The following is a 19,262-nucleotide window of genomic DNA, read 5'->3' as shown; positions in this document are numbered from 1 at the left end:
GTCTGAGACTGTGTGTCAGCCCTTGGCCTCATTTAGGCAATGCTTTTAAAAAAATTTCTTTTCTAACTTGTGATGCCTGCACAGTGGCATGTATAGGCATGCCATTCCCTATTCCCCTTCTGCCCAGGAATTTCATGGAAAGAAGCAGCATGGAGCACACCAGGGGAAAGGCAGCAGCACAAGGAGCAGCAGAACAGAGACACCAACCCCCCTGGAACTCAGCTCAGTGCCTTTTCACCAGCATACCCAGAGGAGCCCAGTAAATGGCTGAGACAAAACACAAGGAAAGGCAACTGAAATAGAGGCATGGAGTGCCTGGGACTCCTCAGTCTGGGGGTTGAAGGCTGAAAGGGGGATTGGACTAATGTGTTTGATTTGTTTCTATTTGACTACATCTCCCCCTTACTAGTACTGGAGGCACTTGTTAAACAGGTAAGAGGTTGGGTTCAAATGGGCAGAACAAAATACTTCTTTATGGTGTGTAGGAGCCCTTACTGGCCCAGGGAGCACACAGGCAGTGTCAGAGGGGTCACTAAAATGCATGTGCCATGTTACCCAGGGTGTCAGCATGTGCACAGTTATCAATACTGACACTGCTCGTGTCAGGAAGGTGATGAGAAGGCGAGGTGTGCTGGCTACTGCACCCTATTTCTGTCAGTGGCCTCCTCTGTCACCCACAGAGCCTAGGAGGGGACAATGGCCATGGCAGACTCAGAACATTCCCTTGTCATGACCAACCTCTCACCAGGTACAGGAGAGGCTGTAAAACCAGGAGAATGGAAAAGCAGGAAGGAAAAAGTCAACGTGGCTGATCCACAGAGGCCAAGGTCACCTTGAGGGCCCTGCTCCTGGCTGCCATCAACCTCACACCCTGACTTGATCTCCATCAGTGAGGAACAGCCAAGGAACAGCAGAGAGGAACTGCAGGTGGCAAGGGTTTCATGAAAATCCAAGTATTTTCTATCCCTCTGTCCCTAAAACCATCCAGTCCCTTCACCATAGCAGGTATTTGGTGCTGAGGGGCCACCCTTTCCACAAGAAGCACAAGTGTCACAAAACTGGTGGCAAGTGTGTGACAAAACCAGGGGGTCATTTCAGCCACTCCAGGTTGAGAACCTGGTTCCCAAAGTCGTTTAGCAGGAAAATAGGGCATGAAGTCATCACAAAACAGTTACAAAAAATGATCTTGACATTGCTGATTTTTTTTTTTCCTGATGTGGTATTTGTAACATCCTCTTTAATTTTCGCTTAAGAAAACAGTGTTCAGTGTGTGTGTTCTGCTTTTAGGACTGAGAAGAATGACAATATTTACTGCCGGTACAGTAGGAGATATGTATAAAATCTCAAAAATATTCAGTTGCTTTTGGGTGAAACAAAAACATTTATTGTGTGTTAGTAAAGAATTTAAGATATTTTTTGTTTTGAAATCTTTGTACAGAAAAGACAGGCAGAGGAATGGAGGCTGAATGGCACTCTCCTCACCCAGCCTTCCTGTTGGATTGCACAGGAGTGCCAGACTCTCTGCAGTGACAGGACAAGGAGCAATCACCATAAACTAGAACACAAGAAGTTCCACCTCAACGTCAGGAAGAATTTCTTTACACTGAGGGTGGCAGAGCACGGAACAGCTGCCCAGGGAGGGCGTGTCTCCCTCTCTGGAGACATTCCAGACCTACCTGGAGGTGTTCCTGTGTCACCTGCTCCAGGTGACCCTGCCTTAGCAGGCGGGTTGGATTGGATGATCTCCAGAGGTCACTTCCAACCGGAACAATTCCGTGAATTTGTAAAAGGATTTCTATTTGTGTAGCAACTCATTTCCAAGGTGGTCTTGGACTGCTCAGGAGGGAGTCTAGAGGCGATCTTGTAGTCCCGTCAAATTGCATTTGAAAACCTCCGGTTGTAGGAACTCTGCCACGTGCCTGGGTAAAAATGCTTTATCAAGAATGCAATCAAATGCATTTTAAAATCTCTGTTTACCAGTAATGCATCTGAACAAACGGGTAAGAAAATTAAATGCCTAGTGAGATAATCCAGACCTGATTAAAATGATTACCACTCTAAGGAACAGAGCAGTGCAACGTTATCAGCGCCAGAGGATCTCACGTTCCCCGAAGTACCTCCTAGTTTTCTCTCTCTGCTATTCAGTTGCTATTCGTGCTTATTTTAGAGGGTTTTTCTGCCTCCGAGAAATGCAAAACTGGCCCCGTTCCGCCACGATGGGGTCGCACAGAAAACACCGCGGCAAGGAGCGGAGGCGCCGGGCCCGCGCTGCCCTCAGGGCCGCCCCCTGCATTTTTTTCACTGGGGGGCAGCAGCCGCGGGGCCGCCGGACGGGCGTCGCAGGGGCTCCTGCGCCGGGCCCGATCCCGGCCCCGTTCCCGGTCCCGCGGGCGGCTCCGGCGGCGCCGGGACCATGGCGGAGCGGCCGCGGTACCACGTGACGCCGCGGCGGCCGCTCCGCGCGCGGGCGGAAGCGGCGGCCGAGGGTCCCGCCCCGCGGGAAGTGAGGCCTGCGGAGCCGCCTCCGCCGCCGCGGGAAGGCGGCAGCTGCGGGGCCGGACGGGCGGCACTGGGCGGACGCGGAAGGGGCCGGGGCAGAGGACGGGGCCGGGGCAGGAGCAGGGGCAGGCGGCGCGGCGCGGCAGCGGACGTGATGGTGGGCAGCGGCGACGATGAGACGGCTCCGCCGGACGGCCCCGGGCTGGCTCCACCGGACGGCCCCACGCTGAAGCGGCGGCGGAAGAGCCCCCGGCTGGCGGCGGCGCGGCCGGAGGAGCCCGGGGACGAGGTGGACAGCGCGGCCCAGCACAGCGCGCTGCAGGGTGAGCGGCGCGGGCGGGCGCAGCGGCCCGCGGTAGATCTTGTGGTTGAGATTGCGGTGGGGCGGGGCGAAGTGTGGCGGGCGGGCACCGTGTGGTTCCCTCCGGGGTGTTGGGACGGGACCGCGGGCTCTCGGTGAGCGTGGTGCTCCTGGAAGGCTGTCGGGCCTGGGCCTGCTGGGCTTGAGCTGAGTTGCTGGCGGTGCCCCTCACCTGTTTCTCGTTTCAGAGGACGAGCATCACTTTGGGACCCCAGACTCGCTGACGCGCCCCCCTATAAAGGCGTACAGATCGCCAGGTAGGCTCCAGCTCCCGGAGCTCCCAGATTTAGGGAAATGGGGTTCATTGGGTTCTAGCTGCTTGGCAGGCATTACCGTGGCTCTGGCACACAGGTGAGGAAATCCCGCTGTGGATCTTATCCCATTCACGAGGGATGCAAGGAGAAGCAGTGCTCAGAGAATCGGTGTGTGCAGAGCACGCTGGAACCCTCAGGTGGCTGTTTTCCCTAGTGCCTCTCTCGGCACAGTGTTTTATCACAAAATTCAAATTTTACTACCACTGCTTGGTTTCGAAAGGCAAGATTTAGATAAGGTATCCTGAGCTGGAGAAATGAATCCCTCAATGGCTGTGCTCCTTACAGGGAGCAGTATTGCTTATGAGGAAATGCATAACTGGGGCTTCTCCTTTCTTTGGAACACCAGGCATGCTCTGGGACTTGCTCCCGGACACTGGGCTGGACAAGCTGTTGTGTTAGCACTGTGTGGCACCTACTTGTTGCTTTAGTTGATGAAACATTTGTCTTTCTTGAAACTACAGAAACATGCTAACTCAGTGTAGCAGAGTCATGTGATTTAATCGTGTCATTCCGCCAGGAAACTGAATAAATTGTACTTCCTTCCCCTTTACTCTCTTTTGGAGTGTATGCATTATCAGTGAGTGTGTGGCAGTGGGCAGTGCTCAGAGATGAGTGGGGGTAGCCTGGGACCGTTCTCCATTCCCATCTGTGTTTTTGTCACCAAGAATTGTCTGCCTGTATTCTGCTCCAGAAGCAGAATTTCCAGGAGGCATGGAAAAAATGCTTATCTCGAGGAAGGAAAAGCAAGGCTATGAGTATTTCTTTAGGCAAATATAGAGGTTTGTCTGTGAAAAAAGCTCTTGTTCCTACATGGTGGCTAACAGGTATAATAGGCTTAGTGTTTCAAACGTGTGCTGCTTCAGGAAGTACAGCTGAGGGTTGGGGTTTTAATTAGGTGGTTCCAAAAATGAGGCTTCTCTTCCCCCACACCCTCCCCAGCTCTTAACAGCTGTATTGGATTATAGGCACAACAGGTGTAACAGTATGGTGAGAGACTCTAACTGTTTATATAGAAGCAGAGGATTAGTTTCCCCTCCTCACAGTCCCCCAGCCATAAATGTGCAGTATTGTGCTTTTCCTGTAGAGTTCAGGGGATGGTTCAAGGTGAGGCAGGGGAATAAGCAGGCTGGGTTGTTAGAGGATCATAATTGTCCTGCTTCCCTGAGAACAGAATGGAAGCAAAACCACACCTTGAGAAACTGGTTCCTGGCTTCTACTAAGAGGTTTTAAATACGGGTTAGACAGCTCACTTGGGGAGCTGAAAAGCTTTAAGAGCTGTAAGAAGAGTTTGTGGAGTTTTAAGAGCCTAAAAACTCCTGCCTTGAATCAGGCAGCTTCTAGATCAGTGAGCTGAAGATACAGGCTAGCAACCTCCGTGGAAGTTGTCTCTTATTGGCCTTTCTTTTCTACAATTCTAAGAAGTCTTTGAGACACAAAGAGCAGTGATTGGTGCTAAGAAGGGTAGAGGCATTAAGAGTAGGGACTGCTGAGTAGCCTGCTTTAGATTCATAGGTTTTTTTGGTCTTCTGGTCACAATTACTAGGGAGATTTTCCTTGTAAAATCTCGGTACATAGTGAAATGTTATGGATATGTGGTTTGGCATTCCTGAAAATAAACTAATTTTGTAAGCATCTTTGTTCTGGGCTTTGTGAGAAATTAGTCACTTAACAGCTTTTTTAGATGGATTGAAAACATAGGGCCCCGTTAAGTGTGTGCAAATGCTCTACTGTTACGTCTGTGACTTACCATAGTTTAAAACTTGCAGCTTTTTCCCATTTTTTGTGGTTTGGATGGGTCTGGTGGTATGTTTGACATACACTGGTGTATGGCTGAAACTGCCAGAACACATTAGAAAAAGGCTGTTTTCTTTGTTGAAGTAAAATCACTAAACACTAGGTGGCAAGCTGTGCATTGCCCTTGGCACATGGTGAAAGAGCTACAGGAACACATTAAACCTCAGCAGAACTCTGGGCTGTTTAAAGAGTAAATGGGCCCAGAGTGAATGTTAGAAAAAAAATTACCAATTCTATACTTCCCTTTGGTGTTTCTTTCCTTCCCTTGCCTCTGCTGATGCTTGATAGATGTGCCACAATCTCTGTTCCTCAACTGTTCTATAGCTTTTTTTCCTATACCTGAGCTTTTTCTTACCAGCACCTTGATTCTTGGATTGCACTTTATCCTTTCCTGCATTTGGTTTCCCAGCCTCCACCTTTGCTCTGTGACCTCTGATATCTTACAGGGCTTTACTCTTTCTAGTTAGTGACATTAACTAAGCTGGGTTTCACAGCTGAATGACTCTGTAATTTGGCAAACTGCTGAAAGATGTTGCTTTAGATTCTTCCCAGCTACCTGAGGGGTGAAATTAGGTTGCTGTTATGGATTAGGAGAGAATGAGATCTAACTAAAGCATGGCTTGGACTACATGAAAAGGGGATTTATTTTCTATATTTGCTTCTGTCTGTTTTCCCCCTCTGCCCAATGCTGTGTAAGACAGCACAATCACTGTTTGTAAGTTGGGTTCCCAAAGCTGTGGGGAAAACTCTCGATACTTCCATGGTGTTTATACTGAATCCCTGTATTGTAAGGAATTTCCTGGGTCCTAGTATTCATGTTTTTAAGCCAAGAACTCCTAAAAGATTATTTTAAAGAAGGGTGTGGTGGTATAGACAACTATATTTCTAGTGAACTCAATTTTACCATAAGCATGTTAAGTCTTAGTTGCTTTTTGTTACATTTTAAGAGAGTAACTTTTGGGCGTTTTACAATTTGGAAAATCGCTGATTTGTATCGTGAATGTTTGGAAACTACAACTTGGTCCTTTAGATTTATGAGGTTGCCAATCATCTTTTTGTCTTTTTTGCTCCTGACAGGTGGTACTACATCTTATTTTGAAGATAATCCAGTAAATGAAAATGCAAAGGCTTGTGACAGTAACAAAACTGAGAAACCAAACATTTATACACCATTAAAAGGTAACAGCTTTTATCAGTACTTTTTCCATGGTGTAACAAATGATTGCTTAAATGTATTAAAGTCACAGTCATTCAGTTCTGTAAGAAAAGGGGGAGTTTTTGAGCTGAAATCTGAATGGATGGAAAAGGGTTTTTTTTAAAAAAATAAAGTTTCAGTGTGTACTCCTGCCTGACCCAAAGTAAAACTGATTATAAATAATGATGATAATCTGCTTGGGTGAACCTTAAAGACAAGGCAGATTTCAACTTTGATAAAAACACAACTGTGTGGTTTTTGCTTCAAAAAACTTATGAGAGTGGATTTTTAATTGCCCCAGGCAAAGAAACTGAAAACTGTTCCTTTTCTAAAAAGGTGAGTTTTCTTTGACTTTTTCAGGGGGAACCAAGTGATTTCAAGGTGAGGGAGTGCTTTGCTCATTGCTCAGAGATTTTTCTCAATGTGTGTTACAGAAGCAATGGGGAGGTACAATGAGAAAAAAAATGGGATCATTTTTAGCCACAGAAGGAAGTTACGTGTCTTTTTACAAGAAGGTATAAGAAGAATGATTTGTCATGTTAGCAAAAATGGGGTGAAGGGCCAGATTAAGCCCTTTCTAATAGGTAACAGTAGCTTTCTCCAGCTCAGAGGAGTCCCAAGAGGCTGTTCATTTGCTACACGCTTGATTTGGTAGCACAACATATCCTCCTGCCCTAATAGGCTTTCAGGATTTCATAGAAAGAGCTAAAAGCATGTATGGCTGGTCTGTCTTATTCTGACCTCTGATGTGGTAGCTGAGTTCTTCCATTTGTGCTTTGGTTTCAGAAATAAAGGCTGACTTCCTTGAGAAAAATCAAGAGTGCTACTCAACTTCTGCACCACTGAGTAAGTAAAACAAAGGAACCTAGTCTTTGCCTGTCAGTAAATGAAAAGGACAGAATTCTTTTCCTTTGCTTCTGGTTTTTCTTGTACCCTTGGACACTGTCTGGGAAGATGGACATGCACTCAGGAGACAGATTCAAATAGAAACTGGAGAAGGCATCAGATTCCAGTCAGAGCCTTTCTATGAGGTTATTCAACTGACCAAAGAAAATACTCCACTTTCTCTTTTGTTTTTCTTTTTGGTGTTATCCCATGGGACAGTAAGTGCAGAGCATGGAATAGAGGCATTGTGGGGGTAAGCTGAGAAAGGGAATAAAACCTCCACCTTTTGGTGATAGTGAATGTTAGTTTGTACACAAGCCTTCTCTTTTATTATTTCCCTGAGAACTGGTGGCTTGCTGTGATCAAATTGGTTGTTCTATACTCCTGGAAAGGAGCAGCATTTTTCTTGCTGGCAAAATCCAGTCTGCTCATCTAATGACCAGCTCCCAGTATTTCAGACTTTTTTTGGTTGGTTTTTTGGTTTTCCTTTTTTTTTTTTTTCCTTCTATTGGAAGAGTGCTTGAAAGAAGAAGAAAAAAAAAAGTTCTGAATTCTTAGTAAAATCTTGGTGCTTGTTTCTGTCCTCAAAAGATATAGGTATAGATACGCAAAGTTTTGCAAATCAGATTTGTCTGAAGACCCTGCAGGGGATGCTTGAGGTTTTTTGTTTCTTTTTCTTGGTTTTTTTGGGTATTTTTTGAAAACCATGGTGCCCTTCAGGAAGAGTGGTAGCTGCATATGTGTGAAATGCCTTTGACAAATGAATCGATGCAGGGAGTTCTCTCTTGTCTGGTACTTTTACTTTTTTGTGCCACTCCAGGTCTGCAGGAGTGATTAGTTGTGTATTGGGTGAAGAACTTTGGAAGATCACTTGAAACTCTGAAATCTTTAAGGTGTCTGCAGAAGTTAGACTTTTTGAATTAAACAAGACAAATTGTGTTGTAAATAAGGCACAGTTCTTAGGCAGACTAAGATCTGTTTTTAGACTGTTTATTAAATTATGTTTTCCTTTAGCGTATGAGTTACAGCTGCCACCTAAATATGAAACCTGATCTGAGCAAACAGAGCTGCATTGTGACATATTACAAAATCGAGGTGATTTTGAGCTGTTAACTCTTAGAAGGTTGAGATAAGCTTAGCCAGTCACAAGCTCCATGGCCGTGCCCTTTGGGAGTAGTGGGTTGAAGTTACAGAATAGGGCAGTTCATTAAGCCAGTTAAGCTCCAGCTTAAACCTGAGCTGCTTTTAGCACCTTCTGCAATTACATTCATACAGAAACAAGGTTAGAGAGTTTATTTCAGTGTCTTTAAATAACTACTCCAGGGTATGTTTGTTCAATTTATTCTCAATAGTGCCATTGACACTGTCCTGATTTGGTTATATATTATTAAAGAGCCTTCAGCTTTGAACTGGTTGCTGTAGTTCACAAGGAGACATAAATTCTGTTGTCTTTTTAATTAACTGGCTAAATGCAGAAAACATGCTGACCAAAAATTGCACAGTATATATTCATACTGGTCTCTTGGGAAAGTTGTTCATAACACTTTATGGATAATGCCTCTTGTACTTTGCTGTCTGAGCCATTTAAATAGACCAAAAGTATATTTTGAAGTTGAAAGCTTGCACTTTGCTTTAAAACATAACCCATCCCAAGAAACTGACTGCTGATGAAGCAGGCCTCAACCCAAGGTACATGGAGAGGGAAAATAAGACTGTACATTTAACATATTGTTTTGTTTTTTCTGTTAATATCTTGCATTTTGTTGTTTATCTAATGTGTCCGTTAATTAAGTTTCCATTTTTACGCCTCTCAAATTCTTGAGCAAAATCAGGAGACTTAACTGGGACATGGGATCCTTGTGCAGTAAATAACAGATTGCTAAAACTCTGCCATTTTATCACCTTGTACTTGAAATAGAGGTTTATTTGCATAATTCTTCAAGAGTTGAAAATTTTTGGGGGTGATTTGTGGTAGACTGAGGACTTGTGCTTTTTAGGTGAGATTGTCAGGATGGCTTGGGAACTGGCATTTGGCAAAGAGCAGAGATTATTTGCTTTGACATTTGGGTGAGAATTTTCAGGCTGGTAATAGTGGTGAAGGTGTCATTTTCCTGGTTCAAGATGATTCTGTTGAGCACGAGGGGGTGAATGATGCAGGGAAGAACTGAAAACCCTGAACTTGACCCAGCCCCACCTGGGATGAGGTGACAGCCTCACCTTTGCTCCAACTTAGCAGGACTGTGTTTGCTTCAGCAGGGTGCTGTTACACTTCCTGTAAGCTTTGTGGAATTTTGTATGTAAAAGCATAACTAAGAGCAGCTTTTTGTTGAAAATAATGCAGTTTGGTGATTTCAACTCCCTGCTGGAAGATTGGTCATAATTGTTGTCTTATTGTTGTTCTCCTGTTCTTTTCTTAATCTCTTAACAGACAGAAGTAAATCTCTGCATCAGTCCAGTACAGAGAAGCAGTCACGGCCTCTGGCCAAAAGTAAGACTTCTGCTTTCACTTCTGTTTCATGCTTGTGTAACATTTAACCATTTTCTTGCCTTTCCACATATTTCAGTTCCTGGGGGTTGGTTTTAAGCTGAGGGTCCTTGTCAGAACAGATGATTTGCTTGCCAGAACGTGTCATCAGCATGAAGGAACGGTGTTGCATAAGGAGTAAAATTTTCACTTGAATTTAAGGTCTTTCATCTGTAATGCTTACATGATTGAAACTGAGGCAGGGCTAGCGGTGGTGTTTTTTAACCATTGTTGGGTTGCTGTCCTGACAGAAGTTAGGGTGTAAAAAGCTAACAAAAGGAATGTAGTTCTTTCTGTTTCCAGGAAGGCTATTGTATTTTGTCATTCATTTTACTGGGAACAGAATTGAGCCCTTTGCTTGCAGTATGTGAAGCAAGCGTTAATTTAACTGTTCAAATACGAAACCAAATCCCAATATATGATATTTGATGTGCACAGTTTGCTGTGTGTACTTTGTGCAGCTCACTGATCCAAAGGCCACAATGTTTTCTGATAGCATTGACCACCATTGTTTGAGATGCAAAAATTGCTGCTGGAACTATTTTTATCCTTAAGGGAAGAGGGAAGAGAAATAACAGAGAAACCATTCTGGCGCAGCCAGGTTTTCTACAGGATCTTTTCTGCAGACCAGAAATGTAGGAAAAGATTTAATCCTTTATCAGAACCAATCTAAATTCTTAGTTTGGATTTTATTATATTGAATGGAAAGTTGATGAACTTTAAGAGCTCCCTTTTCAGAAGAAGGTCTAATTTACTCTCAGTCAATCTGGAAGCATGTCAAAATGTTCTTTTTTTTAATGCTGTCACTTCACAAAGTGTCTTAAGTTCAAAACTGCTTTCTCTGTTTTGTGGTTTGTTTTTTTTTTAGCTAGATCATGTTTTCTGTGCTCTTGTACTACTGTACCAGTACTGAGAATGGGCTGTTTCAACTGTTTCCTCTAATTTTTCTTTCACTTGTGGACTTCAAAGTGAACAAGTTGTGTTTTGAAACATTGTTTTCTTCTTGCTTGCTCCCTCTCTCTATAGATGACCGTGAACCGCAGAATGGATTTCACAAGATATGGACTTTGTTACTGGGTCTGCTAATTAGTGTCCTATTGCTTTATGTGCTGTGGAGTGGAATGCAAGATGGAACCTCCTCGAGGAGAGATGCTGAAGTTCTGCAAGAGTTTCGGGCCCGGATGGAGAAACTAGAAAATACTTACCAAAGTCAGGACCCCAGCCTGTGGAGAAAAGCCCGTGTTTCTCTTGAGAAACCTCTTAACTCCTCCCGTGTGCATCTGCAGCCTGCTATCCTTCTGCTCACAGCTGGCCAGGAAGCTGAGAAGGCCTTGAGGTGCCTGGGCAACGAGATTGCCAATGCCTTTGCCTCCTCCCAGAATGCCACTACCATCAGCATCAATGGGGTGGACAAGGCTGTACGGGACAGTGACGCTGTCAAGGAGGAGGTGGACAAAGAGCTCAGCTCTGGGTTCAGTGAAGGCAAGAAGGTGGCAGTGGTGCATCGATTTGAGTCACTGCCTGCAGGCTCCACCTTGATCTTTTACAAGTACTGTGACCACGAAAATGCAGCGTATAAGGACGTAGCTCTTGTGCTGACAGTTCTCCTGGATGAGCAGTCACTGAGAAAGAGCCTCACCTCTCAAGAGGTGGAGGAGAAAGTCCGGGATTTCCTCTGGGCAAAGTTCACCAGTTCAGATGTTCCTAGTTCTTACAATCACATGGACACAGATAAGCTGAGTGGACTGTGGAGCCGGATATCTCATCATGTGCTGCCTGTTTGGCCTGAAAAGGGCCTCCCTCTGGAGGGATGCACGTAAAAGTTGCTGGAGAGCACTTGGGAAAGGAGGAAGACACAAAATGTGTGTTGCAAGGCAGAACAGGGAATGGTGTGGCTGCTGAGCTCAGGCAGCAGCAAACCAGTCTTTTCTGTGCAGAGACTTTCCACCAACTAGCAGGGTTGTTTCTGCCAAACTGGGACTTCTCCAAGTAAACGACAGAGTGTAAGCAAGAACTTGCTGTTTGTTGAATTGTATTCAGTGATGCATTCAGCCTTGGTGTCCTGGAGCTGGGCATTACTGTGCATCAGTGCAGAGTCACTCCTCTGCCTCTGAACCTGTTGAAGCACTGTTGGCTATGCTGTGAGGATCCTTCTCTGGTGGTGCATAAAGCTGGTATCATATTTGACAAGGTAACAGAATGTAAAACTATTGCCTTCATCTCCCAGAATTGCTTACTTTTCTTCTAACATAAGAAATAAACAGAAAATGATGATAAAGTGATGTGAGTCTAAGCACAAGCTTCTTCTTGATCCACTTGATCACAGCATAGATATCAGCTATCTTTGGCCATGTGCAGAAGTGGCAAAATTGCTTGAAAGATCTGTGACCTGTAGAGAACCTTTCAGCAAGCATTTCTTCCTTAAATGAGCCTGCCTCAAATAGTTCTGGAGAAAGAGAAAAGCTGAGGTAGAAAGGTTGCTTAAAATCAGTAGTACTAATGTCAGTTAAATAATTCCTCAATACCTCTTTGCCTGGCTGCTTGCAGGAGTTCTACTCTTTTTCAAAGTTTTACAAGTTGTGAAATTTGGATGGAAATGATAAAATGTGATCACCATGTACATACTATCTTTCCAAACAAAACTTTAGGAAGTCATAGGTTATTTCTCATTTTACTAAGATAATTATTTTTGCATTGAGAGAATCTATTTATTTGTGGTACTTGATATCCTAAAAAAATAACTTTTCTTCTTGTATCTGTGTATAGATGGCTGCTTGCTGTATAAATTTCTAGCAAAGAACAGATTTGCAGAGCATGCTTTTAAAATGTTTTTTTGTCTCTCATGTCAAGAATTCCTCACACCAGATTAAAAACAAGTACCTGTTTCTATTGTTAAGTACTTTGCATGAAAAAATAAAGAGAATAGCAGCACTTCCATTTCATTGCTGTTACTTCACGCTCTGAGCTGTTGGTCTATTTGGTTTTATTGACTATGAAGGAATGTGTGAAGATGCTCTCAAATTAATACAACATTTTCTTGTAACAGCTGAGAGATTTGGCCCATCCTTCATTCACAAGCCCTTTGAACTGTCCTGTTGCAAAAAAAAAAATAAAATCCTTTTCAACCAGGAAAACCTGTTGAGGAGCTGGAGCTTCTGGCTTGTTTGTGCAAGGCAAGGTTTGGGGTGTTAAGTGGAATCAGGTAAAATCACCTGAAGCATATAAAAAAGCACAGTTTGAGACACAGAGCTGCAGTCACTTAAACCAGAGGTGGATTTGTTCTAACTATTGAGAGTCAGCAATGGATAATGCTTCCTATTTTAATGGTCAGAAATAAAAACAGCAAGAAGACATGGAAGTGCTGTTGTTCTGGATGTTTAATAGCTCAGGAAGGAAAAGATGGCATTTCCATTTTGAACATTTCACTGGACAAATGTTTTTTATTAAAACCTGTGACTTATTTTCAAATTTATCCTCATAGCATATTTGTTTGTATATTATGTAAACTATTTTAGTAATGATTCAAAATAAACACACTTGTTTGTTTTATAAAGCTGTTTTAAGACTTGCCTATTGAATTTTTAGTAGTCAGACTTTTTCTTCCCCCAGTGTTTAAATTGCTCATTTCACCTTTGACCAACCACAGATGCCAAAAATATGGCCTTTTGGAAAATTTAGAACTTTTAAGAAACTTGAGTGGAGTGGTAGATACTGGGCTACAGATGCATGTATTTCATAATATCAGGGCTTCTGTCTAACAGGGAACATTTCAGGAAACGGCTGTGAATTGTCTTTTACTTGGTGTTCTTGTACTAATTGCCCAGTTCTGATTTCATCTGGAACTAATGATAAGATACGGTTCACTTGTTTCATTAGCCAATACAAGAGTCAGCAGCTGACAAAAGGGATGACTTCATTCTTGTTCCACTCCTAGCTGCATGTTCTGTACCTTTGGTGTTGCAAACTAGTGCACTGTGAACTGACTGGAAGGACAGCCTTACTGAAAAGTAACTTTAAAGAAAAATTATCAGAACTGGCCCCACCAGGAAAAAAAAAAAGACAAAGTTGTGATATGAAAGCAGGAGATTGCGCACACATACAAATAAAACATTTAATACAGGTTATTTTCTGATTTTAAAACTTCTCTTCCTAACAGGTATTAAAACGTTCAAGAGGGAATTAGGATGGTGTCTGGAAACCAAAACCTTAATGTTATGCTAGCCAAAGGAAAATCACTTTTTTTGCTGTTGTGAGCTGTAGGGAAAGCCTGCAAGGTTGTATTTCCAAATATATTGTGCTGCTTAGTCTGAAAAAGGTGCAAAACAAGATGATATAGACAGTTGCCCCTTCCATGGGAGAGGGAAAGGCTCAGGATTAGAAGACTGTTCCTGCTCTTGCAGCAGCAGGTCCTTTCGTAGCTGTTTGTGGCTTTTTCCTTAAAAGGCTCTCATTAAATATCCACAGGTACTTAATGCAGATCTCATTAAACAACTCCTACTCAGCCAGAGGTGAAGAGTAATGTCTGTCTGTGTTCCTCACAGGCAGCTGATTATTATCCTCCTTGTATAATTATTTTGTTGCTTGGGGCAAATTGAGCCATTTGATGTTTTCCAAACTGCAGAATAGTTTGGCTTCTTCTTGAGAAATATCACTTGTGAAGTTGAAGTGTCCCTGACTGTCAGCAGATCAGGAAATTAGTTCATGACAGAACAAATGTGGTTTTACAGAGCAAAGACACCAGATCTGGCCTTGAGACCAAGAAGGGGATTTTTCTTTCTCTGTGGCCTTTATTAAAAAAAAAAATAGACTGTGGGTTGAGGTTTTTTTTGTTTGGTTTTTTTTTTGTGTTTTTTGTTTGTTTGGTGGTGGTTTTTTTGTTGGTTTTTTGTTTGTTTTTTTTTTTTTTTTTCCAGGGGAAGGTGCTGAACCAGCTAAACACCAAGTTGCAGACAAGATTTCCAGCACTCTGCAAATTGAACTGGACATGGTCAAAGTGCTCCTTGGGTTGTGAGCAGATGGAGCTGCAGCTGGTGAGAGCCCCTTGCAGGTGGGAGTGTGGCCCTTCTCCTGCTGTCACCTGTGGGCACCTGCAGGTTGGAAACACCTCTCTGCCTTCAGCAGTGGCTGTTGTGAAAGGGACCCAGAACAAAGCACTGCCCAGCTGCTGTTACCTTGTCTCTCACACCCTGCTCTGAGTCACGCTGTTCTGAGTGCGGAGCATGCTAAGCAGGTTTGGGAAAAGGAATTTATTTTTCCCCCTGTATTTTCACATCAACAAAGTCATACTTTCTGCAAATTAAATATAAAAAAAACCCAAATGTTGTGGCTTTCATATCCTTGTTTTTGAAAATTATATTTGTTTTGAACAAAAAGTCCAGCTCAAACTGAGTGCAAAAGGTAAGGGGAGAGCCCCATGTTAAGGCAGGTATAAAATTTGCTGTGCAGGATGCAGCTATATGCACCATCTGCAGTGCAATTGCCAGCATGCCAGGAAAAAGAATCTGGTTTTGGAGGGGTGTAATGAGACACAAACAACTTGCCAGATTCTGTTAGGACCCTGTGGCATAGTTGGAAAACTGTGGGAAGAAATCTGAAGTGATGCTTTTATTTTATTAAGAGAATAATTTTTCATGCATTGTTTCTGCTGTCAAATGGACTGCAAAGTCGTAGGAGTACAGAGAAGGGAGGGGAGTGTTCCGTAGTCCTCACAGCTGTCCTGTGTCCTATTTTATTGTCAGCTCCTGACAGTTGGATTTATAATTGTATGCCTGGAAAATCTCATTCCATGTCCAACAGGTGGAAGCACCCTTCCCCAAATTCCTCCATGGCTCTTGGGAGCCACGTCAATCAGGGTAAGGGGGGAGGGAGTCTGGGGGCTCTTGGCTGCAGGAGCCAGCTGCCCCTTTCTAATTTTAGAAGGGGTGTGCAAGAACAGTGTGGAGTGGAAAACTTCCCAAACCTCTCTCTTAGAGCTGCAACAACCGAGTTAGTGAAAGATGAGAATGTGGCTCCTTACTTTTAACTTACTGTGTGTCTCCATCCAGCACCTCCAGCCCTGGGGCAGTGCTCGCTGCTGTTCCCTCCATTGCTCTGCCATTTAGGGAGCTCGTCCAGCTGGAGAGTGTTCAGCTCCTCCGGTCCTCTCAGCTGTGGCTGTTTGCAGGTAAATGGTTTCTTTATTTCTGAGAATTTCACAAGGTGACTGCGTTTTCCACAAGAATGTCTTTTTCTTTCTCTTCTCGTGTAGGATGTTTGCCCATCAGAGCTTACGACTCACTGCAGGGGAATCTTTGAAAAGTGTAATCTAAAGTGTTACAGTTAGGTTGCACTGGCAGATACAGAGAAAAAATAGGAGCAAAACCAGAATGCAAACACTGCCTTTTAATTTTATTTGGCTGAAACCAAATGATTTCCATGTTTGAGAAAATCCTAATGTGATGCCTAGTTTGCCTGGAGATGAGGAGTGTGAAACTAGACTAACTGCTTCCAAGCAGAAAAGAGAAACTATGTTTAAAAGCATAATTAAAGAGGCAGTACATTACGAAAGTGCTGAATAATTTAAATGGGTTGCCAGTCCAGCAATATTAAGCAGTAAATTTAAGCAAACACTATGTGATGATGGGGAATATAATAATTTAATTTGCCCTAGTCTGCAAGCAGGGCTCCCATACATTGCAGTAATATTGTTTTCATTGACTGAAATTGCCATTATTATTTTTATTATTATTACTTACAGTCTTCTGCATTTGGAAGCAGCAAGTTCACTCTGTGAGGACTCAGGAGGGAATTTGACACTACTTACACTCTTTCCCACTGGAGCTGTGCTTGTCTTTCCATGGTCAGGCATTTTTTTCTCCTCATCTGGCAAAACAAAACAATTTCCAAAGGTTTAACCACTGACATCTCAAGCTTACTTCTTCTTTCAAAGGAGGTATGCTTATGCAGGAAAGTATAATCTGCAGTTAGTTTGTATATGTAAAAGACCCAAATTAAGGCTAAATTAGTATCCTGTAATTAAATTCTGCATTGCCTAAGCTTCATAGCTGTAATCTCTCAGTATTAAGGGTATTTTCCTATGATGTTCCCATACTGGAAAAACTTACATGCAAAATGTTGACCATTTACTACAGGAGAGGCTATGTAAAAAGAGGTTAATCCTTTTTAGTGAAGTAAAAAAAAAAAAAAAAAAAAAAGTAGCTCTGGTAGTTGCCATGATCCTTTAGTGTTTAGAGTAGATAACTCTCCACCCCCGTGTTCCCCCAAGAAATTTGGCACCAAACAATCACACTAATGACTGAAAACCAGACCGAGAAAGTTGTAGACAGGCCCTGAAGGGAACATTCCCAAAATAACTATAGGAAGAAATTCTTTTTTCCTATTCTAATACCTTTCCTTCTTCAGTGGAAATAATTTTGCTATAGCTGGATAATATCTGAGACCTATTTTTGAAGTGTGGGTGGTTTTAATGCATGTTCAGTGTGGAATCTATGGATTAGAAGTCAGTATACTAACAAATTCTTCCCTGTTTATAATGAATGTTAAAAGTGAAATGAAGTCTGTGGTACTCAGTCATGTCTCTGAAGTTCTGTGAATGTTTATTTAAATTTAAATTTGGGAGAGTGTAATTGGAGATGCTTTCATTTGCCAAAAAAAAAAAAAAAAGAAATTGAATTATTTTTCTAAAGATGATTTAGCTATGAACACAAATGACTAAAAAGCGGTGCCCTAGTTTCGGCTGGAGCCGCTTGGGGAATGCCAACATCAGCGCTGGGTTTAATTAGCATCGCCAAGTCCTGGCCTTGCACCAACACCCAGTCTCTGCATATAAAACTCAATGGGACTGACCCGGCAGGTCGAGCCTGTAGAACTGTGAGGAGAAAAAGAAAAGCTTCGAGGGAAATACTGGAGAGCAAGGCTCTCCCGAGGCTGAGGGAGGGCACGGCGGCCGCGCCGCACCCAAGATGGCGGCCGGCGCCGAGGGGAGCGGGCGGGATGGCGCCATGCTGGGGAGGTCGGCGGCGGGCCGGTTCTCGCGAGAGTTCCCGGTGCGCCGCCGCCGCTGCCGCTCCGTGTCAGTTGCGGGCCGGTAATGGCGGCGCTGAGGGCCCGCTGAGGGGCCGCGCACCGGGCTCGGGCCGCCCTCCCTCCGCGGGATGTGCCGCGACCTGCCGCCGGCACAGCGGGCTTCCACCAGGTGAGGAGGTGGCGGGAGCGGCTCGCGCCGCCGCCCCAGGCCGCGCACGGCCAGCGGTGCCGCCCCGCCGGGGCGTCGGGCGAGGTGGGGCCGGGGCGGGCCCGGCCCGAGGAGCTGCCGGCTGTCACTTGGCTCGGCCGCTCCGCCCGGCTCCGGCTCTCCGCGGCATCCGCGTCACCCGTTAAGTCTCTTTTTTTTCTAGTTTTAATTTGTTTTCCGCTGCTTGTCGTACCGGGGGGTGGCAGATGAAGGGAGAGGGTTGAGGTGTTCCCTTTCACTGTTGTCTTTCTGCGTTGTGAGGGAAACCGCTGACCCCGGGTGTTTCTGCGGAGAAACAGAAACAGAACCCGGGGTGGCCTCGCTGCCCTCGAAGCGGCCCCGAGCACCGGGACGGCGCTTTTAAAGTTTAAATGTGCGCTTTGCTCGTGCCTGTGCTGTGCCAGGGCGTCCTGCCCCGGCATTGCGGCCTCACTCAGTGTCTGCCCGCTCAAAGTCCTCCTGACATCCCCGGGAACATCTGCCCGAGCGTTCTCTGACTTCATCGGCGCCATTCACTGTGCCTGTTGGAGACATAAAGGCTTCTGTACGAGTATGACTGTGTTGGGGTTTTTTGTTTGTTTTGTTTTGTTTTGTTTTTTTTTGGGGGGGGTGTTGGTGGGTGTTTTTTGTTTTGGTTTTTTTTCCTGTGGACGCAATTTTGTGTGGTAAATTGACTTGTCGGTGTAGTTTTTGTGGAATAGTAAGGGGGGTTCTATAGGTTGCCCAGGGAGGTGGTGGTGTCTGAATCTGGCGGTGTGGTTTAAGGGATGCAGTTGATGAGTGACTAGACTTGATGATCTTAAAGGTCTCTTCCAACCTTGACAATTTTCTGATTCTCTGATTGTTTCTGTCTGTGGATATGAGCTGTAGCTCAGCAGCCGAGCATCTCCTGGCACATTGTGTAAGTTTGCAGGTAGAGGTTTGCCTGTCAAATAGTTTCATTGTGTAGATGAACAATCCACTGTCTTGAAATTGAAAATTTGACACTTGACTGGTCAGTTCTTGGGAGGGAGGGTTGTCATCTGAAGCTGCTTCAACTTTTATACTGACTGGAAAACTCAAAGTACAGTGACCAAAAGTGTTTGTGGGACAAACGTGTGGAGCTCTAAGTGATTCACTGCTTTGCATGTAAGTTCTCAATGTTCTCTCAGGCTGTCTGCACAGACGGGCTAAGTTTTGCTGTCTCTCTGCTATAGTTCTGGTTGCTGCAACAGTTTCATTAGGTAATGCTTGAGATAATTAGATACAACTGAGGGTGTGGCCACGTGAACACTGTAAACTGTCCAAGGCTTCGGTTTCTTTAGGTGGGTGATGTGACTTTAAACAGAAGGTATCCTACTGCCACTAAGCAGAGCAACTCAATTTATGTAGCAATGGTGCATTTCTGCAAGGGGCCAGGGTACTGTGGAAATTACGTGCATCCAAAGGAGCGTGGGCAACCTCTTGAGAGAGGCGAT

The 19,262-nt window shown here is 44.3% G+C and overlaps 2 protein-coding genes and 1 long non-coding RNA gene across 8 annotated transcripts in view; 2 read left to right on the top strand and 1 right to left on the bottom strand.

The window, feature by feature from the left end:
- Positions 1-1,368: 1,368 nt before the first annotated feature.
- LOC117000243 lies at positions 1,369-2,357 on the bottom strand. Its single transcript, XR_004418723.1, has 2 exons — positions 1,677-2,357; positions 1,369-1,555 (listed from the first exon to the last, which is right to left on the bottom strand). It is a non-coding gene; the product is annotated as an uncharacterized LOC117000243 (long non-coding RNA).
- Positions 2,358-2,620: 263 nt separating this feature from the next.
- Positions 2,621-13,125, top strand: LOC117000378 (torsin-1A-interacting protein 1-like). Its single transcript, XM_033067949.2, has 6 exons — positions 2,621-2,822; positions 3,049-3,117; positions 6,046-6,147; positions 6,950-7,009; positions 9,477-9,536; positions 10,599-13,125. The coding sequence occupies exons 1-6, from the start codon at positions 2,654-2,656 to the stop codon at positions 11,390-11,392; spliced, it is 1,254 nt and encodes a 417-aa protein (XP_032923840.1). The 5' UTR covers positions 2,621-2,653; the 3' UTR covers positions 11,393-13,125.
- Positions 13,126-17,667: 4,542 nt separating this feature from the next.
- CEP350 (centrosomal protein 350) overlaps positions 17,668-19,262 on the top strand; it is a 72,617-nt gene continuing 71,022 nt past the window's right edge. For 5 of the 6 annotated variants that reach the window (XM_033067252.1, XM_033067250.1, XM_033067251.1 and 2 more), the window contains exon 1: positions 17,668-17,766. The gene's annotated coding sequence lies outside the window, so the exon portion shown is untranslated. Of the gene's footprint in view, positions 17,767-17,869; positions 17,947-19,262 lie in introns of those variants that run through there. The other variant, XM_033067248.1, reaches the window with a different exon arrangement.

Source organism: Catharus ustulatus, chromosome 9 (assembly GCF_009819885.2).
Source record: "Catharus ustulatus isolate bCatUst1 chromosome 9, bCatUst1.pri.v2, whole genome shotgun sequence".
NCBI classification, from domain to species: domain Eukaryota; kingdom Metazoa; phylum Chordata; class Aves; order Passeriformes; family Turdidae; genus Catharus; species Catharus ustulatus.
This window is presented reverse-complemented; position numbering and strand designations above follow the sequence as displayed.

Bases quoted from the DNA above. Each gene is read 5' to 3' on its own strand.
- LOC117000378 (XM_033067949.2), top strand. From the start codon at position 2,654: ATGGTGGGCAGCGGCGACGATGAGACGGCTCCGCCGGACGGCCCCGGG. The intron at 3,118-6,045 runs GTAGGCTCCAGC...TGCTCCTGACAG, and splicing joins AAAGGCGTACAGATCGCCAG to GTGGTACTACATCTTATTTT. The intron at 7,010-9,476 runs GTAAGTAAAACA...ATCTCTTAACAG, and splicing joins CTCAACTTCTGCACCACTGA to ACAGAAGTAAATCTCTGCAT.